This window comes from Trachinotus anak, unplaced genomic scaffold, assembly GCF_046630095.1.
Source record: "Trachinotus anak isolate AG129_WGS33_773 ecotype Australia unplaced genomic scaffold, CSIRO_AGI_Tana_v1 ptg000034l, whole genome shotgun sequence".
NCBI classification, from domain to species: domain Eukaryota; kingdom Metazoa; phylum Chordata; class Actinopteri; order Carangiformes; family Carangidae; genus Trachinotus; species Trachinotus anak.
This window is the reverse complement of record NW_027273885.1, coordinates 2,913,426-2,931,953: the sequence shown is the minus strand read 5'-3', so window position 1 is coordinate 2,931,953 and position 18,528 is coordinate 2,913,426. Positions and strand designations below refer to the sequence as shown.

At 40.6% G+C, this 18,528-nt stretch overlaps 1 protein-coding gene across 2 annotated transcripts in view; it reads right to left on the bottom strand.

The window, feature by feature from the left end:
* LOC139614404 (alpha-2-macroglobulin) overlaps positions 1–18,528 on the bottom strand; it is a 32,179-nt gene that overhangs the window by 11,857 nt on the left and 1,794 nt on the right. The window contains exons 2-21 of one of the 2 annotated variants that reach the window (XM_071471640.1): positions 18,174–18,354; positions 16,937–17,093; positions 14,916–14,968; positions 13,970–13,990; positions 13,021–13,189; positions 12,815–12,899; positions 11,275–11,395; positions 11,053–11,167; positions 10,857–10,966; positions 9,636–9,791; positions 9,141–9,377; positions 8,827–8,890; positions 7,694–7,839; positions 7,389–7,538; positions 6,485–6,739; positions 5,936–6,026; positions 5,682–5,826; positions 2,946–3,171; positions 2,635–2,761; positions 962–1,083 (exon numbers count right to left, since the gene is read on the bottom strand). In XM_071471640.1, the coding sequence (XP_071327741.1) occupies positions 962–1,083; positions 2,635–2,761; positions 2,946–3,171; positions 5,682–5,826; positions 5,936–6,026; positions 6,485–6,739; positions 7,389–7,538; positions 7,694–7,839; positions 8,827–8,890; positions 9,141–9,377; positions 9,636–9,791; positions 10,857–10,966; positions 11,053–11,167; positions 11,275–11,395; positions 12,815–12,899; positions 13,021–13,189; positions 13,970–13,990; positions 14,916–14,968; positions 16,937–17,093; positions 18,174–18,354 (2,731 nt within the window). Of the gene's footprint in view, positions 1–961; positions 1,084–2,634; positions 2,762–2,945; positions 3,172–5,482; positions 5,628–5,681; positions 5,827–5,935; positions 6,027–6,484; positions 6,740–7,388; positions 7,539–7,693; positions 7,840–8,826; positions 8,891–9,140; positions 9,378–9,635; positions 9,792–10,856; positions 10,967–11,052; positions 11,168–11,274; positions 11,396–12,814; positions 12,900–13,020; positions 13,190–13,969; positions 13,991–14,915; positions 14,969–16,936; positions 17,094–18,173; positions 18,355–18,528 lie in introns of both variants that reach the window. The other variant, XM_071471639.1, reaches the window with a different exon arrangement.

Below are 18,528 nucleotides of genomic sequence, written 5' to 3'. Positions count from 1 at the left end.
GTGTTTTAAAGAAGAAGATGAATCCTGCTCAATCCTGACAGGTCTTAACAGCTGAGCTGATGATATGAAATAACTGTGTCTTTTTCTAATAAACCCAGTTTGGTCAACAGGTATGAGCTTCTGAATAATGTTGTCTACATTACATTACAGTACATTTGAGTTTGCTTGTACCTTGTTGTCTGCAGTTAAAGTCAGGGGTCTAAACATGAGTCACATGTTTGTTTGTCTTTACCAGGTTTCAGAAGCAGCACTGACTGAAAATTCAGTGATTCTGTAACCATGTTTGTGAGGGGAGGGGCCAGTTCACTGAGTTCACTGAGACCCATGATGAAGACTGCTTTTCGCCGGGTTCATTTATCAGGTAACACAGGACATTGTTGGGATGAGGTCTCGGCCTCCTGCGCTTGCACATGATGATGTCCAGGCATACAGACCGTTTCTGGCGGCCATTCAAAATTTGTAGAACCATAGTTACATCAGTGACTCATTTTGTAACAAACCTACGGTGGCCCTGAGAACTCAACACGCTGCAACTTAAGAAACACAAGCAAATAGGCAAAACAAATTCAGAAAACATCTTCAGCAATTTGACAACACGTGCTGCAAATATTCACAACACAAAGGAAGTGTTTCCAGGGGACACTAAAAAGTGATGAACCTGCTGGGAAGTTAAAAGCTTTGAACAACAAGTGCACATGGATGTAATATGGTACATGTATTATAATGCATCCATGCAAATACGTCCTGGGTGGGTTTTGTGTTAAGTTATTTATTACAGTAGCAACAGGAAAGTCAGGGAGAGAGAGAGGATGACATTCAGGAAAAAGCCACGGGTCGTGGCCAATATTATTATTATTATTATTATTATTTTACTCCGAGCTTCAAAATGACTCTCCAGAAACCTGCGGGTGACGTCATGGAGGCTACGTCCATCTTTATTTACGTCTGAAGTGTCACTGACCTCCACCAGCAGGGTGCGGATCACTGTGTCAATCTGGCCCACATCTGGGACGATGGCCACCTCGTTCCCACATAGTACATCAGTCCTCAGGGCCTCGGCGCTGACCTTCAGGTCCACCTTACCTGTGTGCACACAAACATACTCTTATTCTGAAAGCGGGGCTGTATTGATCACTGCTCTGTCGCCCTGTCACACAGTCACATTGTGCATACGGAGGCAAAACAGCTTCCTATCTGCTTCATTATACTCCCTCTTCCTCCATCCCTCCTCCCTGTGTTTTACTTCCTCCCCCTGTTTCCTATCTTATTTGCCCTCATTAATCCCTATTTGTTGCCTTATTATACTACCTCTCTCCCACACGCCTCCATCTCCCACACCCTCCCTCCTTCCCCTCGCAGCCCTCAATCCTTCACACGGAGGACAAGTACAGATCACCCCCCGAGGGAGAGGTTTCTGAGTGTTTCGTCAGAGATACTACCTGACTTGTTAGTACAAGTGATTGTCAGCATTCCTCTAAGGGGGAGTTAGAGGAGTGCAATTTGACATTCATAAGAGCCTCATCTCTATCCCAGCTGATGGAGGCTGATGGAAATCCTCTGCCTTCAGAGCAGGCGGCGTAACAGCAACAGACGCCTTTCTCTGCTTCCAGCAGTGCAGACGCAACAGCTGTCAGTGGCTCTAATAGAGATTAATTAGCTTGTTCTGTCTCATCTTTGTCACTGAGAGTATATAAAATTGTATGAGACTTAACAAACTACATCAGTATTTAATAGTAAAGATGTGAAATCTGCATCATATTATTGGTAAAGATAATAACAGTCAGTTGGAAAATGTCTCTGTGCTAATGAGGAGGCAGGAAGACCAGAGGTGAGACAGTTTTCAATCAATTTTAAAAAGGACACCAAGACATAACCAAGATATTATTGGACTGAATCTAGATGGTGTTGTGTACAGATAATAACTAAATTAGACAGTTGAAAAAAATCCTTTGAGATTCTTATCTGAGGTTGAAAAGCATCTAAAAGAGCATTCAGAGATTTAAAAAGGCCCAAACACTACTACTCATGCCTTCATTTCAAGCCAACTCAATGACTGTAACGCACTTTTACTAAATAAAAAAGGTAAAAATAATATACATTTTACTACAAATAAGTATTAAATACAAATATAAAAAGAGGCATAAAATAGAAATATTAAGTATTGTGAAAGTAGTATAGTATAGTATTTGAGTGATTGTATTTTCCATCACTCATAGCTTTCAAACCAATCTGCACTCAGCCAAATTACCACAGAGCAATAACATCACTTAAAGCAAAATCATTATGTTAATTAAAATGAATGACCTAGTTCAAGTCTCTAAATGTTTGATTTTGACACTGTGGTGAAAAGAGACAGCACGGTTTGGAAAATGGTCTCCAGTCTGTGTGATTTCTGGTAAATTGGATTGAAAAATGCAAAAACACTGACATCCATTAAAGTTCCTGTTGAAACTCTAAAGTTCTGAAAATAATTCAGCTTTTCCCACAAACCACTGAAGGAATCTAACAGTTCAGGTGTGTAACAACTGACATACTGTATATTATTTGCAGTAAAATGTAAAAAAAATATTATTATTATTTGTAAATTGAAAGGACACGAGCCTACATTATCTCTGCTCAGTTATCTATTAATACCGAGAGCAGTTGGAGTCACGATCCATGAGAAGGTCCTGCTCTCCTCTCCACACAGACACACACTGTACTGGCAGCCATCACAGTCTCTGAAGGTGTAGTTCTCTGAATCAGCCAGTGTGACCTTCACCTGCAAACAGGAAATAAAATACAAAACATCCTCAGCCTTAGAAATAAAAATATTACAAATATGTAAAGCATACGTGTATATATGTAATTTATCCCGTGTCTCTAATTATTAAAATGTTAAACAAGTCAAATGAATCAAACCCACAGTCATTTTTCCATCTGTCATCTGTGTTTTAAATATTTACCATCATGCATTTGGAGAGGTAGTTGAAGACAGTGGCTTTAAGAGTAAAGACCTCCCCTCGGATGACAGAGTAGGGCAAAGTGAGACTGACAAAGAACGGCTGGAAGGCAGTCAGTCCCACATTAGGCGACACGCCAAAGCCAACAGAGGAGACACAGAAAGCTCCGGCTACCCATTTAGTGATGGTGTCAGGGACCGTCTTCTCCACATCCAGTGACCCACTGTCTCTGTACAAACATACAAGCAGCCATATTAAAAACTTCAACAGCACAGAGACTGGAAACATGAATATGCTCAAAACATTTCATGACAATCTGTGATCATGCGTGATGAGTTATCTTGTGATTTGGCCTGAGGGGGAGAGAGAGCTCCATTCACTGCACAGTAAATATTGTAATGTGCCTGCTCTTCATTCATATATAGACATGACTCCTCCTGTTTTCTGTCTTTGGTGGTGGACGGGAACTTTACTCCTGCACCACCTGGGCACCAAAAAACAACTTGCGCCAAGACTCTAAAAAGACTGACTATTTTTCTGAGTGATCCAATAGATATATAGCAGATTTCAGGTAAACACTCAGAGAAACCAAATCCTGCAAGGTTGGATGGTGGGTACAGGTGGGCGGGGCTTGGGAGTGAGAGTCGTGACTCCTTTGTTGTGACATCACAAAGTTCCAGAAGTCCTGACGGCTGGTTTTAAGGCTCAGTTTCTGAATACAGGCTGTGTGCATTTCTCTGTGGACTGAGGCTTTGATACTTTCACAGTATTAATATAGAACCTAGACCTGCTTTATAATCACAAACACCGGGACATCTCACTTCATACAATATGGGACCTTTCAGCAGGTATAATGTTTAGCATGTTCACAATCATAGTTTAGCATGTTAGCATGCTGGGAAAACATCCTGTCGTTGTCGAGACATTCAGTCAAAAACACAAATGTTAATTTCATGGTGGTGTTAAAAGAAAAATCACAAGATCATCAAAATCATTTGAATGCTTTGTGCAGAAACCATGAATGTCTGTACAAAATTTCATGCATCCAGTCCATCTATTCATTCAATAGTTGTTGAGATATTTTAGCGGTGGACCAACCACCAAACCAACCTTTCCATCTTATAACAAAAATTTTAACCTGATGGTTACAAGTCAGAGAAAAGCCAGAGAAAGTCTGGCTTTTCTGTGAGGAAAAGCCTGAAATATCTCATCAACTATTGGAAATTTTATACAAAGTGCTGTAACAACAACATCCTTATAACCATACTGCTACAGTGGCAGAAAGAGCTCCTCGTGGTACATCATGTCGTCAAAACAAGATACATGTATTAACAGTAAAACCAACATTTAAAGGCCAATTAGCTTCTTACTGTGAGTGATGGGCTCCAGTACAACACAATATTTTCTGCCAAAGTTAGAAGTGTTTGGCTGTTGCACACACGAGATTTCTGTATTAGCTTTTTATTTCTGTGCTCTTCTCACATGACAGGACTCAGTTGAAAATATGTGATGTTACATAAACCCATAAACCAGTCTGGATTTAACATTTGTATCAAAATTATCCGTGGGTCTGACAAAACAGGATGACACATGCAGCAGCAAGAAAAACTAAATGAACCTTTTGGAATCAACTTAATTAATGTTTAAGTTTGTTACAATAATGAACAAACAATATATTTTATCTAATAACTCCCAAATCATTGTATTGGTCTTGTTCATTTTGAAAACATTCAAACATTCACAGTGTAGCGAGAATAAATACATGAACCCGTCTACTGGCGCCATTTTGGCAGTGCTTGACCCCGCCGAACTCCCAGCTAATCAAACTAGAATTAATGTCTTGTGGTTGTACGCCTCTGCGACTCAGACTAGTTTCAGATTACTTCCCTGTTTATCCTGATTCATATAAAATAATAACTATTTTGTCATAATTACTGTGTGAAGTCTTGAGTGATGGCTAAAAAACTCCTTGAGTCCAAGCGAATGTTTGTGCCAAGTTTAAAGAAATTCCGTCGCGACGTTACTGAGATATCGTGGCCTCGAGAACGGGATGGACGTATGACGGACAACCTGAAAACAATACAGCTCCAGCCGTGGCTGTCGCTGGCACGGAGGCATAAAAATGGGCAAAGTGGTGGGGTGTGTGTGAAGCAGAGACTTCGGTCACTGATGCTCAGTTTGAGGTTATTGGAGCCAAAAGGAGGTTCAACCAGTTATTAAAGCCAAGGGTTCACTTACTGTGAATGTTTAATGGTTGTTATTAGGTTAAGCACATTGTAAATCAACTCATTCCAAAGGGTTCACATACTTTTTCTTGCAACTGCATGAGTGTCACCGAGGCCTCTGGAAAACTGCAGTGAACATTGTCAATATATTATATATTACAGCCTTTTAAAGACTAAACAGTTAATCAATTCGAAATAAAAAAAAAACCAAAAAAAAGATATGTGAAACTTCAGACGCGTGTCCAAAATGCACACACGTCTGAAAATAGGAAATGTAAATGTTTTGATCCTTTTCATAGTGTATATCATTATTACCCCACAGTAACTAGGTCCCAGATCCAGGTCTCAGGGAAGAATGTCCTGACGGTTTCCTTCTTCTCCTCATCTTTACCTTTCAGCACAGCCCCTGAACTCTGTGGCATCATGTTGAAGGCCATGGGGACAGGAGAGTCTACGAAATCTAGGAACACATGGACAGGAAAAAAAAAAAATTTAATCGCACAACAAAACTTACCCAAGAGAAACCAGCTCCCAGATCCAGGTCTCGGGGAAGTATGTTCTAATAGTCTCCTTGGGCTTTGGAAGTTGATCTTCAGAAAAACTGGTGCGGTCCTCCATAGGATGTATTTCTCCAGATTTCGAGAGGCTGTATGATACCTCTAAATATAGTTCACAGTATAATGGTAGTTTCTTGTTTTGGGGCCAGTATCAATGGACAGTGGAATGGACAGTCAATGTAAAATACAAGCGGTATATAATAAAACATACCCATATCATAATAATATGATTGATATGCCAAGTCATGGCAGTTGTAAGGTTTTTTCACATCAGAGTTGGTCACAATTTTGATCCCAATGTCCTAGAAAGGGAGAGAGAGAGAGAGAGAGCGATGACACACAAGATAAAACAGAAGACAATGCTTCATGAATATCTAATTACCCAGGCAGATAAAGACAGACAAAGATGGAAATAAAAAGAGATAATAAAGACAGAAAGAGAGAGAGAGAGAGAGAGCGAGAGATACAAAGAGATGGGTGTAGATGGAGATGAACAGAGAGAGAGTTGGATAGACAGAGTATGAGAAAGGAATAGAGAGCGAAATGGAAAAGAGATACAAATAGTTAAAGACAGAAAAATAGAGATAAACAAATAGCAATAGATAGAATAGAAATCGAAATATAATGTGATAGACAAATAGAGATAAAGAACTAGAGATCAACAGACAGAGATACAGCTCAATAAACAGACAGATCTCTCATTATGATATAGCCTGTAGCCTGTTCTTTACTAGCCAATCAAAATGATCCAATTTTCTACTTTAAAGATGCTGTAGACGTCATTCTTCTGATTGGTTGGCCCGAAGTAGACTGAGCGCGCTGCTCGACCAGCTGCCTGGGTGTCGGGCACAATCTCCACCTCCAGTTCGGGTGTGGCTTCGGGTTCAGGTTCGGGTTCGGGTTCGGGTTCGACCTCCGGCTCTGGCAAAGGCAGCGGGAAGCAGGGATACGGCTCAAAGTCCTCGACGTCGTGGGTGTATCCCGACAGCTTCTGTAAAGGCAGCTGGCTGTACACCTGCACAAACACAGAGTGATGGAGGGCCACGCAATGATGATGTGAAAACTGAAAAATGTTTCAAAACCTGCAGCAGCTCGGAGTCTCACCTACTGTTGAACAAATTAGCTGAGACAAAACTTTACTGTCTGAAAGCTGTTTGAGAGGCTTCTGCACTCATGTTTAAACACTAACGCAGATGTAACTCCAGTCATAAATTAGCTCAGTACAATTATTAATCCCTGTGCATCAGTGGACACCTTCAAATATGAAGAAGTGAGAATTCACAAGGGCTAAAGATAAATCAAGTGCAGCTGCAAGACTGAAAATTGTGCCATTCTTCCAAAGATGTTTAGGCTGCTGTTTAATCCTTCTGGCTCAAGGTATCTTATACGGAACTGGAGAACAAGGAACACATCTTTGCAAATGGCATTAAATGGGAGCCTAATCTACCAGGAATATACAGCATGTAAAATGTACTGTATGCAGAAGAGATGACAGGAAAGCCACAGAGCAGCTGTGTTCACACTGTGGTTTGTGGGTAAGTCACCATTTCCACTTTTCCCATCTCTGGAATCAAAGCATTATTCTGTTTGTGACGCAAACGTGATGTTACAGTGCTGGTGCAGGTACAGATGTTAACGCGGGTAAAAGAGGATCAGTGCCGTACGTAGTCAACAGTGAGCTCCTGCTCCGACTGCAGCAGGAGGACGCTCTGGTCGATGGCTCTGACAGAGCACATGGAGCCTGGCTGAGCCTGGAGACTCAGCGTGGTCTTCTCCGCTGGAAGCTTCTGGACGGAGGAGAACTTCAGAGACACCTACACAGGACACAAAGAGATGGAGAGTCATTAGTTTGGGAGCAGATTAGATGACGTTTATCCCTCTGTAAAAATAATCTAGAATGCATATGTTTCCGTATTTCAGTATATATCAAAAAGGTGTTTTGCAGTCTAGGATTCATTTAATAATCTACCTTGTTGTTGAGGCAGAGCTGAATGGGGAAGTCCTTGCTGTCGGCCACAGCTTCTCCACTGGGCATCACAGTGTAAACTACCACCTGGGCAAATGGTGCCAGGTCTGTCACCCGTTGGAGCGACACGGACAACTCCCCTTTGTTCACTAAGGCGGGAAACACAGAGACGAAGGGATGTGACACGTGACAGGACAACATAATCAAAACACAAATAACAGACTTTCTGATTCTGGTGACCAAACTATATTATACTAAAACTATATTATAACTATAACTATTCTTTACTGAACACGGGTCAGTCCTCCTCTCAACACTCTCCATCTTTCCCAACCCAGTCGTGACATAACGTCATCTTTTAAGGCGAATTTGATCACAAACAGTTGCCTGTGTACAAACCACTGATTTTTGCCTCTTTAAAAATGAATCACAAATATATAATTTTATTACAAAGCCTCTGTAAAATTGTAGTAAATTGTGTATTTGTTGTATTTTCAGCTGTGGATTTGGTCGCACCAGATCAATTTTTAAATTATTTTTTATTTTTTTCAGTGAGGGGATGGTGTATGTGGGGCTTACGATAGAAACTACAGCAGGCAAGTAAATTTGGCTTCAGATTTAAGAAACTGATCGATAAAAATACCTATTATACATTTGACTGATTTATTGAACTGCTGTTATTTTTTCTTATCACACATCTCATGACATGAGGTCTGTCAAGTCAGCAATGGGACCTTTGGAACTTCCTGTCAGAACTTTTCATAGTAAAAGCTAAAAGCTTGTTTGAATTTAAGAATTGCAGAAAAAAAAGAACTTTCTTGTGCTTTTATTTTGTAGACAAGATAAACAAACAAAATTTGCTAAAGAGGAAGTGATTCAGTGGGTAACTGTTTCATTCACTCTCAACATGGATAATAAGAATCTTCAGGTGGGGGAAGATTTTCTGTTTCTACCTAAGCTACAGCTGAATGTGAGGCTGTCAGTTCAATATTGTAAGATTAGAAAAAAAAAAATCAGATTATCAAAATAATCTGGTGGCCAGATATTATTGCTGGTGGGCCAGTTTTGGCCCGCAGGCCACCAGTTTCCAAACACTGAACTGTGGTAATGAAGGAACAGTAGGTCATAGGTTGTACCTGTTCCTTTTTTAACAGCCACTGGGACACGGCCGTGCTGCACGATTCCACCTCTGGACATCACCTGCAAAGAAAGACAACACATCCAAAGACATTTATTAATGTGGGTTTTAAATATAAAAAAGGGGAAATATTATGGAATCAATTTTTCCACACCTAGTGTAAACATTACACAATTAAGTCCACCTCTTTTCTGCACAAGCCTGTGGATTGGATTTTATCTTATTGCCTCACTGACCACAGGAGTGAGGGTCCCCTGCACAGCACCAGATGGATGTTAAAGTACTGAGTAGCTCATAATCTGTCACACATACCAGGAAGAAGAAGTCAAGGACTTCCTGTCCCTTGTTTAGCTCCTCCCCCTGGATGACGTACTGAGCGCGCACAGTGGCATCTTCGTCACAGGCAATCTTCTCGCTGACCTGCATGAGCTTCAGAAAGCTGCTGCTCTTGGAGTAAAAAGCTGTGACGTGGTGGTGGGCCGACCTGTACTCTGGTCTACGCACATTCGGCACATATGGTTCATTCTCATTCGTCGTCTTTGAGCTGGCCTGTTGACATGACAGTGGCAGGTCAAAGGTCAAATTCACACTCAGTTATCAACCAATTCTCAACCAACTTGTTTAATCAGACTATAGACCTGTGTGAGCCATGTGATGAATATGATGAACCTTTCTTTAATTAGATATTGATTGTAAAATTGATACTGAACTGATAGCTAATGGAAGCCCCCAAACTGAACTGAATGTCCAGAAATTAACAAGTCCCAGGGAAGAGAATAGAATAACCACAAAAGAGCAGTAACCAACCTTCAGATGAATAAAGTCCTTCCAGAGGGAGGTGTCCAGAGAAAACAAAGCCATGCCTTTCTTGTCCGTAGTGAGGGTCACATTTTGTGACTCACCGGCAACCAGGTACACTGGCTCATCTGCGACAGGTTTATTGTCTGGACCAACCATCTTTACCTGCAAACAAGTCAAAAAGTAGAATCTAACCCGCTGCACACTTTCAAGATGCATCAAGGCTCAAAATTCATCATTCCCCAACATACTAATGATTTTGTCCCTCCCCAGCATTTCCAGAAGGACTAAAATATAAACTTTGTGTTGGTGGTCTTTAAGTTTGAGGCTAAAAGGTTTTTTCTCTCTCTGGGAGCTTAAATGTGTTCAGAAATATCAATGGACAGGAGAAAAGCTAAGGGTTCATCCTCTGGATCTCACGGAAGCGATCTGTGCTACAGATATCTGTCTGTTATTGATATCAATACTTATCTTGATATTTCACATGCACCACTGGAAATTGTCCTGGTGGGGGCCCTCAAACAAGGGTTGTTTAAATTATTAGACTCAACCTCTGGGGACCACCAATATTCACAACACATTTCATGGTTATCTGTCTATCAACTGTCAAGCTACCTTGTTACTGATGTGGTTAAGAATAAATTTTGATGTGCTGGTGGCACTAGAGTTAATGTTAGGGGCCACCAAAAATATGAGGATTCATCTTCTGGGGACGCTAAATAAGAACACCTTTTTTCATTATTTTGTGCCCATCAGGGGGGGATGGTGCAGTTATTTTGAGCATCCAGGTAAATTCAGGAGTAAAAGTCCAGCTCCTTTTCTACATAGATGACATGAATGGCCATGAAACTCTCCAACTATGTGGTCAGTACAAAAGATGAGCAACTACATTCGGAAACATTTGGTTTTAGGAGACGAAGAGTAAAAGCTTGTGTACGTACAAAACTTAGGAAATAAGATAACAATGACTCCCAAGGAGCGTTCCAGTGAGAAACAATCAGCAAGGTTAAACTCAACCTCACATGAGGAAGAGTCATGAGACCCCAATGATCAACAGGATTCATCCTGTTGGGACCCTGAATGACAAATGAATCCAATATTTGTTGATATTTCAGTCTGGACTTAACTAATGGGCTGTCCAATTGACATTGAACATGACCTCATGAACCTCAACATTGGCATGGATAAAAAGAAATATGAGTCTCTGTGTATAGCTCCCGGACTGATTACCTTTCCCTCGAACGAAATGCCAGGTTTGTACGCTGCAGGTACATCCTCAAAGGTGACAGTTCTGATATGACTGCTGAAGCTGGTCCGTCCGCTGCCTTTAAGAATGACCCCTACACGATAATAAACACAGATTACAGCTCATCAGGAACTGCTCATAATTACTCAATGAACAGAATCTGGCATCCAGTCAACCTACCTGTGCCATACTCTTCTATTTCAGCGTTCACCTCGAAACTGTCGTCGTACATGCTCTTGTTGAGGGAAAACTCCGTCATGTTTACAATTTGTGAAGCACAACCAGTTTTGTCCGTCTGGAAGATAATAACAAAGGTGAAATTCAAATTGAAAAAATGCATAAAATGAGTAAAAGAGGACTGTGATTACTGCAAGTCACATTTTTTTCATCTGGAATACTCACAGTCAGTTCATAAGTCTTGCAGAGATCATTTTCTTGGGTACTTAAATACCAGTAAAACCGGATGGCGTGCCTACAAAACACTGCCTTGACTGAACCAATAACTGGTTTTCCATATGTGTATCTGCAGGAAACAGAAAAAGAACAAGAATTCTTTTATGTAATTGATCCCGATTTTAGCCTGATTCACAGATGAAGGCAGGTGTTTAGATGAGTTCAACCATTTTAGGTTAATCTGTTTCCATAGCAAGTGAGAGCTGTGGAGAGTGAGAAAGAAAGAAAGCAACAAACACCATAAAATCCAGATGTGGATGACACTGACTAATTCATAAAGGGATTGAACTTAAATTGAAATTAAGTTTAAATATCCTTAGTGTTTGTATGACTTTTGTACAGACCACAAAAACAAAGTATAACTGTACTAATTTTTGTCATAGCACATCTGCATTAATGTTCTCAAAGCTGCATGGATTTCTGGTTCTGACTCTTTACTGTCTCTGTCTTTACTGTTAATTTGATTGGTTCAATATCTGTGTGAGCAGGTGCTTGAATTATTTTGTAATCTCACTCACAGACCCAGTTAACCAGCGGGGGAACTGATGGCTTCAAGTTTCTTAATCTCTTCGTACATAAGTCTGTTTGGTACTTTACATTATTCTGTATCTTACAAAAGTTACAGGCTTGTTCGTTTTGTCGGTTCATTTGTTGTAACCAAGCAGCAACGTCCGGGGCTGAAAAATGAAGTCAACGTTGAACTTTTGAACATTGAACATTGAACAGCACTGAAGTCTGGAGTCTGGCTCCAAAAGTGAGTCAGTTCCCATAGACTCCCATGTGAAAATGTCCAACTGTACAGCAGAAATAAACATGTTTACAGCCTGGTACAAAAAATGGTTTCTGTCTCTACAGCTAGTGGACCTGTTACCTAGCCAATTAGCCACCAAATGAAATAGCCTTGAGTTCGCCTTTGAGTAGCCAGAATCCCATCTGTGCTAATGATGCTAACAGAGGATAAACAGACTTGCCACAGTTATTAAACCATCATGCATAGTTTCGACTCAACACACCCCACCTTTTCACCCATTTTTGGATTAGCCAAGAGGTAAGAGAGAATACAAACTTAACAGCACAATGGGTTTTCTAAATATCAAATGCAGTAAAATGGACAGTTCAAATCAACAGTTGACTGCTAACACTACTTGTGCTTGTTGAAATATGGACACAACGTCTGCTATCGACAATTATACTATTTACAGTATTACGTTCTCAGTAGCACGCAATGGAAATTGACAACCTAGCAGTGATGCTGCTGAACCACTAACAAGGGAAACACCCACTGAAAAGACCTGAAGCTTAGACAGTTTCCTTAAATGGTTTTATCCTCTTAAGAAAATAGGAAAATATGCACAATGGCTGCAGTATCATTAGAATTTATGTTTCCTTGTACAAAAACTGAGGAGAATTCAATTGGCTACATGTATCTGATGATGTCTGAACATCAGTGCCGTTCTTAACCTCTGTTCGTTTTAAGTGGGACACTCACTTTCCACAAATCTTTAGCGTTGCCTCTTGGTCCACGATGGTTATCACACTGGGCAGGTGGACCTTTACCTCATACTTTGGCAAAACTAAAGCAGAGGAAACAAAGGAAACAGAGTCAAAAATCTACACTGGAAAAATTTACACAAATCAAACTGATTATAAATGTGAGACATAGTTAAATTGTTTTAGTATATAACTGCAGAGGACCATATTCCTTGATGTCAAAGGTGTGGAATATCTGCTCTCCTTTGTCCGTTGTGGCAGAGATTATGTAGGTTCCTTGAACCGCTTCAGGAATCATCGGGTGGGAAAGATCGAGGATGCCGCCATCAATGGATTTATCCAACCACTGGGCAATGCGATTTGATTTTGGATCCTACAAACAGGAAAGAAAGACGCACAGTCAATGACTGCTGCTACATTCTGCATTATATTAAAGCCCCTAGGTGTAGGACTGTCATGTGATTATTTACTCAAATTATGCTGATTGCATAAGATTTGTTTGAAGAAAAATACAATCATAGTGAAAATTGGTGCAGTCCAGCAACAGCTTTCACTCTGTTCGTCTTAGTGTCCCTTGATTGGTTGATATCAATGTCTATTTTTGGTACGACCACTAGGAGTCGCCATAGTCAAACATTTTAAAATCCTGCATGTAGAAGATTTAAAAACAATTCTCACAGTAACACAGCACAAATAAAACTATTATATAATATTGCAGTTATGTGCTTCACAATGTTTAAGTATCCTATCCTATGTATCTTTAAATAAATATTGCATTTCCAAGTTGTTAATTATGTTATCCTTGGTTTCTGTGTAACTCATTTTCTGTATCTATACAAAAATCTGTCTTTACTCCTCCTATTAGAGTCATCCTGAACATAAACATAAAATACATGGTCCCAGTTCTGAGTGATCACTTAATCAATTAAATGCCTGAACAATTTGATCAAATAACCCCCCACACACTTGGAAATGCATCGCATTAAAGAAGCTAAAGACGCTCTAACTGCTAAGTAAGGAGCATATCACATAACCACAACATCGCTGGTTCGATTCCAGTCAGGGACCTTGTCATGACAGCCCCCGTCATTTCCTGTCTATCTCATTAGAGCCTGAGTTAGTTTCTAATGCAAAAAGTTTAAATGCTCCTTACCTGAAGTTCCACCACTTTGTACTGAAAAACAACAACAAAACATTTATGTAAAATTTGCAAAGTAGATACGATATGCAATTAGAAAACAGTAGAATCCAGTACTGTGAGACCATTTTCCCATTCAAGTGAACGGGTACGTTTGTGAAACTTTCTTGTAAATATGTATAAATACACTATGATAGTAAGGTATAAGAGTGATTTTGATCTACAGTGAAAATTCATGATCTGTTTTTTTCCATAGCATCAATTTTCGATGCACAGCTAGTCTTTTTTTAATACACAGAAGAAGAGCTGGGTAGTTCACAGAAACAGAAACTGAGTAAAATTTTGGAGTAAATGTGTATAAAATGATGCAAGAGACCTTAGATAATTTTGCAGCCATAGAAAATATATTGGGTTAAAATATTTCATTCATGTAGTTCAGATTAAGTGTCAAAACAAGCAGATGGATGTGTGTCATACTGTTTTACAGTGTGTGAAAACATCTAGATTTTATATCTCACAGCTTTAATGTTGAGACCATTTGAAATCTTCTTCATACCTGATGGGATTTACCACTTTCCAGCGAGCCACCTTCATCATGTGATATTTGAATGAATTTCATAGTCACTGCACACAGTTGTGTTTTCAGCCTCTCATCACAAACGGAAAAGGCCTTGAGCCCATATTGATTCAGATGTTTGGGTCAAATGCAGTGTGTGCCAAATGAACTCTGACAGCATGTTTATCACACTACTCCACACAGCGCTTCACACCCACGCTGTCTTCAAAATCAACAAACAGCCCTCCTTTCACCTCCCACTCTCCTGAACCAAAATAGACCTCACTCTTCACATTCACTGACTGCTTTAGTGGAACGCACACCAGATTAAAAAGTTCAGTGGTTGGAATTATTACATGCATCACACAATGTCACATGATTTTGAAGAGAATAAATTAAACTTACCACTCGAGCTACAGGGATGAAGTTGGCATCCAGGGAGACAATTCGGAACTGGACTTTAAGGAAAAAGGAGGAAAAAAGAAACCCACAATTACCATCAATGTATTCTCTTAATATAATTAAAGACATGTAGAGAAATACATGATATAGTGTGAGTAAAAGAGCAACAAATGGAGCTAATAAACAGATGCATACTGCCCTTTCCACTGGGTGCTAGGGGAGAGAAATCTGCTGGTTTGCTGTGTGGCACAGTTTTTCATGATAGCAGACAGTGTGAGGAAACAAAGATGGAAAATTAGTTGTATTCATCACCAGTTTTTGTTAATAAGACACAAGATCCCAGGGACATTTCCATAAAGATAAAGAATGGTTAAAACTGGAGCAGCAGAGGCCAATATATCCTAAATTTAGCTCCTAATGTGGGAAACACTGTCCACAGAAGGGTTAGCATGGACAGCCCAATAAACAATCACTGCGGTTCCATGTGTAAAATCCAGGAAAATAGGCATGAAGTGTAAAAAAATATTCTTCAGGTCGTGTAGCACAAGTAAAACATTACACAGCCTGTTTGGCCTGATTAACACGAGAAGGTCCAAAAGCACTGCAACGCTTTTCCCACAATGCAAATCAATAGCATATTAGATAGAGTACCACAGGAATGAGTTAACATTTTAGCATTTCAGCAAGTCTATCATTTTTTTTAATGGATTTTTAAAAACTGTTACGAACTTTGTTGTAGAAAAGCTCAGAGCTAAATCAAACTACATGCAGGAAGTTCACTGGTGATGACACTGAAGTCATATGACCGCGGTGTAGTTTGTTTATAGCCTAACATTAGCTTTTTAATTCTGGTGATTGTATTTCGGCTTCAAACATCAGAAGGTGGTGTTTATTAGTCAAGATTATCCTGCTGAACGAAACTTGTCAGTATCATAAACTTTTGTTTGTCAGCATTTTTTTTCTGCAGTGATCTAAAAACGCGTAAAAATCCCACTGGCTTCTTGTCGAGGGAACCAGGGTGACACTAACATCTGGGTTGGCCAACAAAAATACATCATCCCTGCAGCACTGTATCCTTGGTAAACATCCACGTCTTTCAAACTCCATGACCCCAGTTTAATCACAGACCTTCTGTTAAACATTGTTAATCTCAACGACACGACAACCCTACTGACATCACTATGAAATCATCAAGGTTTTTTCCCTGAAGCTCGACAAAGCTCCTCCAGAGCCACAGAAGACATTTTAACAACTGTTTTCAAAGGTTTAATAACAACCCTGTCAGTCTTAATGTGTAAAACTGATCGGAGTGACCCTTTGTTTTACACATGAAGATCATGTCGCTCGTCTGATGATGTCATCATCAGGCTTTAGAGGCTTTAGACTTCTGGGACATGGAGTTTGAAAGACGTGGGTGTTTATCTGGTTGGAAGGATCTCATAACCACTGTTGCATTATGGGATGTTAGGAAATACCAATGTTAATAATATGACAGGTCAGAGATACAGGTATAAAAGAGACGCTTTTGTTGGCTGAACCAGTGTCTCCATTTTTTACAGTAAACATAACAAGGTTTATTATTTCAGCAATAACAAACTGATGGGTCCAGGTATTAAACAAAATTAAGGAAAAAAAAAAACACTCCACCAACTTTTTCTTAAGAAAATGTGGATTACAAACAACCTCACCAAGAACTCTTGAGGAACAGCAACTCCTCCGTGTGCTGAACATAGACATGATTCCTAAAGTTGTCAACTAGTGGCTCAGCATTATGCAGATATTATAAAGTAGTCCAAATTTGTGCAAGTGCAGCTGAATTGGTAAACAGTGCAGAGAGGATCGTGTGGGCTAGATGAGCATCAGCACATCTACCACACAGCATAATCTGACACTGTGCAGCTGGAGCTCAGGAGGATCCCCGGCTCCTCCAGTCCACATGTAGAAGTGGGTAAGACACTGAAGCTGCTCCCGCAGTGTGTATAGGTGTGATGTGTGAATGTATATAAGTGCATTCAGACACCTACCAGTCTGTCCAGGTTTGTAGATGGGTTTATCAGTCTGGATGATGTGGATAAAAGCAGGAGGCTCAATCACAACCTTGGACTTCTTGCTCATCAAGGCGCTCTCTCCCTGAATGGTGACGTTGATGTTTGCCACCACTCTGCCGCGCACCACAGGGACCTGCAGTATCAGAAAACACACATCTGTCAGACAGGACCACGGTTTATTTGAATGTCCAGGAGGAGAGGAAGGGAGGAAGGAAGGAAGGAAGGAAGGAAGGAAGGAAGGAAGGAAGGAAGGAAGGAAGGAAGGGAGGACTTTTAAATTTTGTTTCATGCAGAACCAGAATTTGAGCCCAGCTAACAAGCACTTTTTCCTCATTGTCCTTCTTTGGGGTGTGTTTGCTGTGAAACATCTGTCAACTATAATGTTGTTATTCTACAACTTGGAAGCAAATCCATCTGAGCTCTTCTGATATTGAGCAATAACAGACCCCTTCTACTACATATGGTTAATTGTGAAATTGTGAAATTGTGTCATACTTACGCAGCATATGTTTTCACTTACTAAAGGAGCTGCCATTACATAACAGAGGCTGGAACCACTTCCAAAATTTGCAAGGGGTGTTTTAAGTGAGTGTGTGTGTGTGTGTGTGTGTGTGTGTGTGTGTGTGTGTGTGTGTGTGTGTGTGTGTGTGTGTGTGTGTGAAACGGAGAGTAGGGGGCAGAGGATGTTTTCCAGAGGAATGCAGGTACATAGCTAGCCTCTGGCAGAAAGCAGCCTTTGTTTGGTTGCAGATAAACAAATTCCAGACCAGGCCCGCTGCAGGGCCAAACACTGGGGAACCAAGTGAAACTAAGTGCTATTGTCATAGAGCTGATTGGGGTTGGCAGGTCATTTTGCATCAATATGTAGCAAGGCCTGTAAGTTGCATAACAGTGACCAGCGGTGTGACAGAAACCAGAGCAGTAATTTACAGAGGGTCATTGGCGTTGACAGCCTCAGTCATGGCGCCGGCTGGATAATTAGGTACATAATGACGCCAGGATTCGTGCCATTAGTGTAATGGGGGGCTGGGGGCGAGGAGAGGAAAGTGCCTGGAAACCTCACGGACACATTTAACCACTACAAACATTGAATTTTATTTTTTTTCTGCTCTACTCTATCTTGCTGCAACTGGAAAACCATAAGCAAATAGACTGAAATATCACATCCTTGTCTGAAAGTTACCAAACTGTGTGTGTATGTGTTGAGTCAGACCTGGAAGGTGACGCAGCGGTAAAAGTCCTGTTTGACAGCCTCTGTCAGAACAGTGGTGGAGCCAGAGTTCATCTCAAGGAGCACAGTCAGAGAGACGGGCTCTGTGGGGCCGTGGATCTGGGCACAGAGGGTCTCCTGTTTACCTCCCGTCATCCGGGAACTCACAGTCACTGCAAAAATCCTGCAGGCAGAGAGAGACATGATGTCAGCGGCTAACGTTAGCCGGTGATCATACTGGAGCATTTAACAGTTAAAGGCTCAGATATTTATCTCAGGAACTCGTGGAAACCGAAACAGAGCTAAAAGGAGAGTGAACGTCAGATTTCTATTAACAGACAACAGTGGTTCTCAAAGT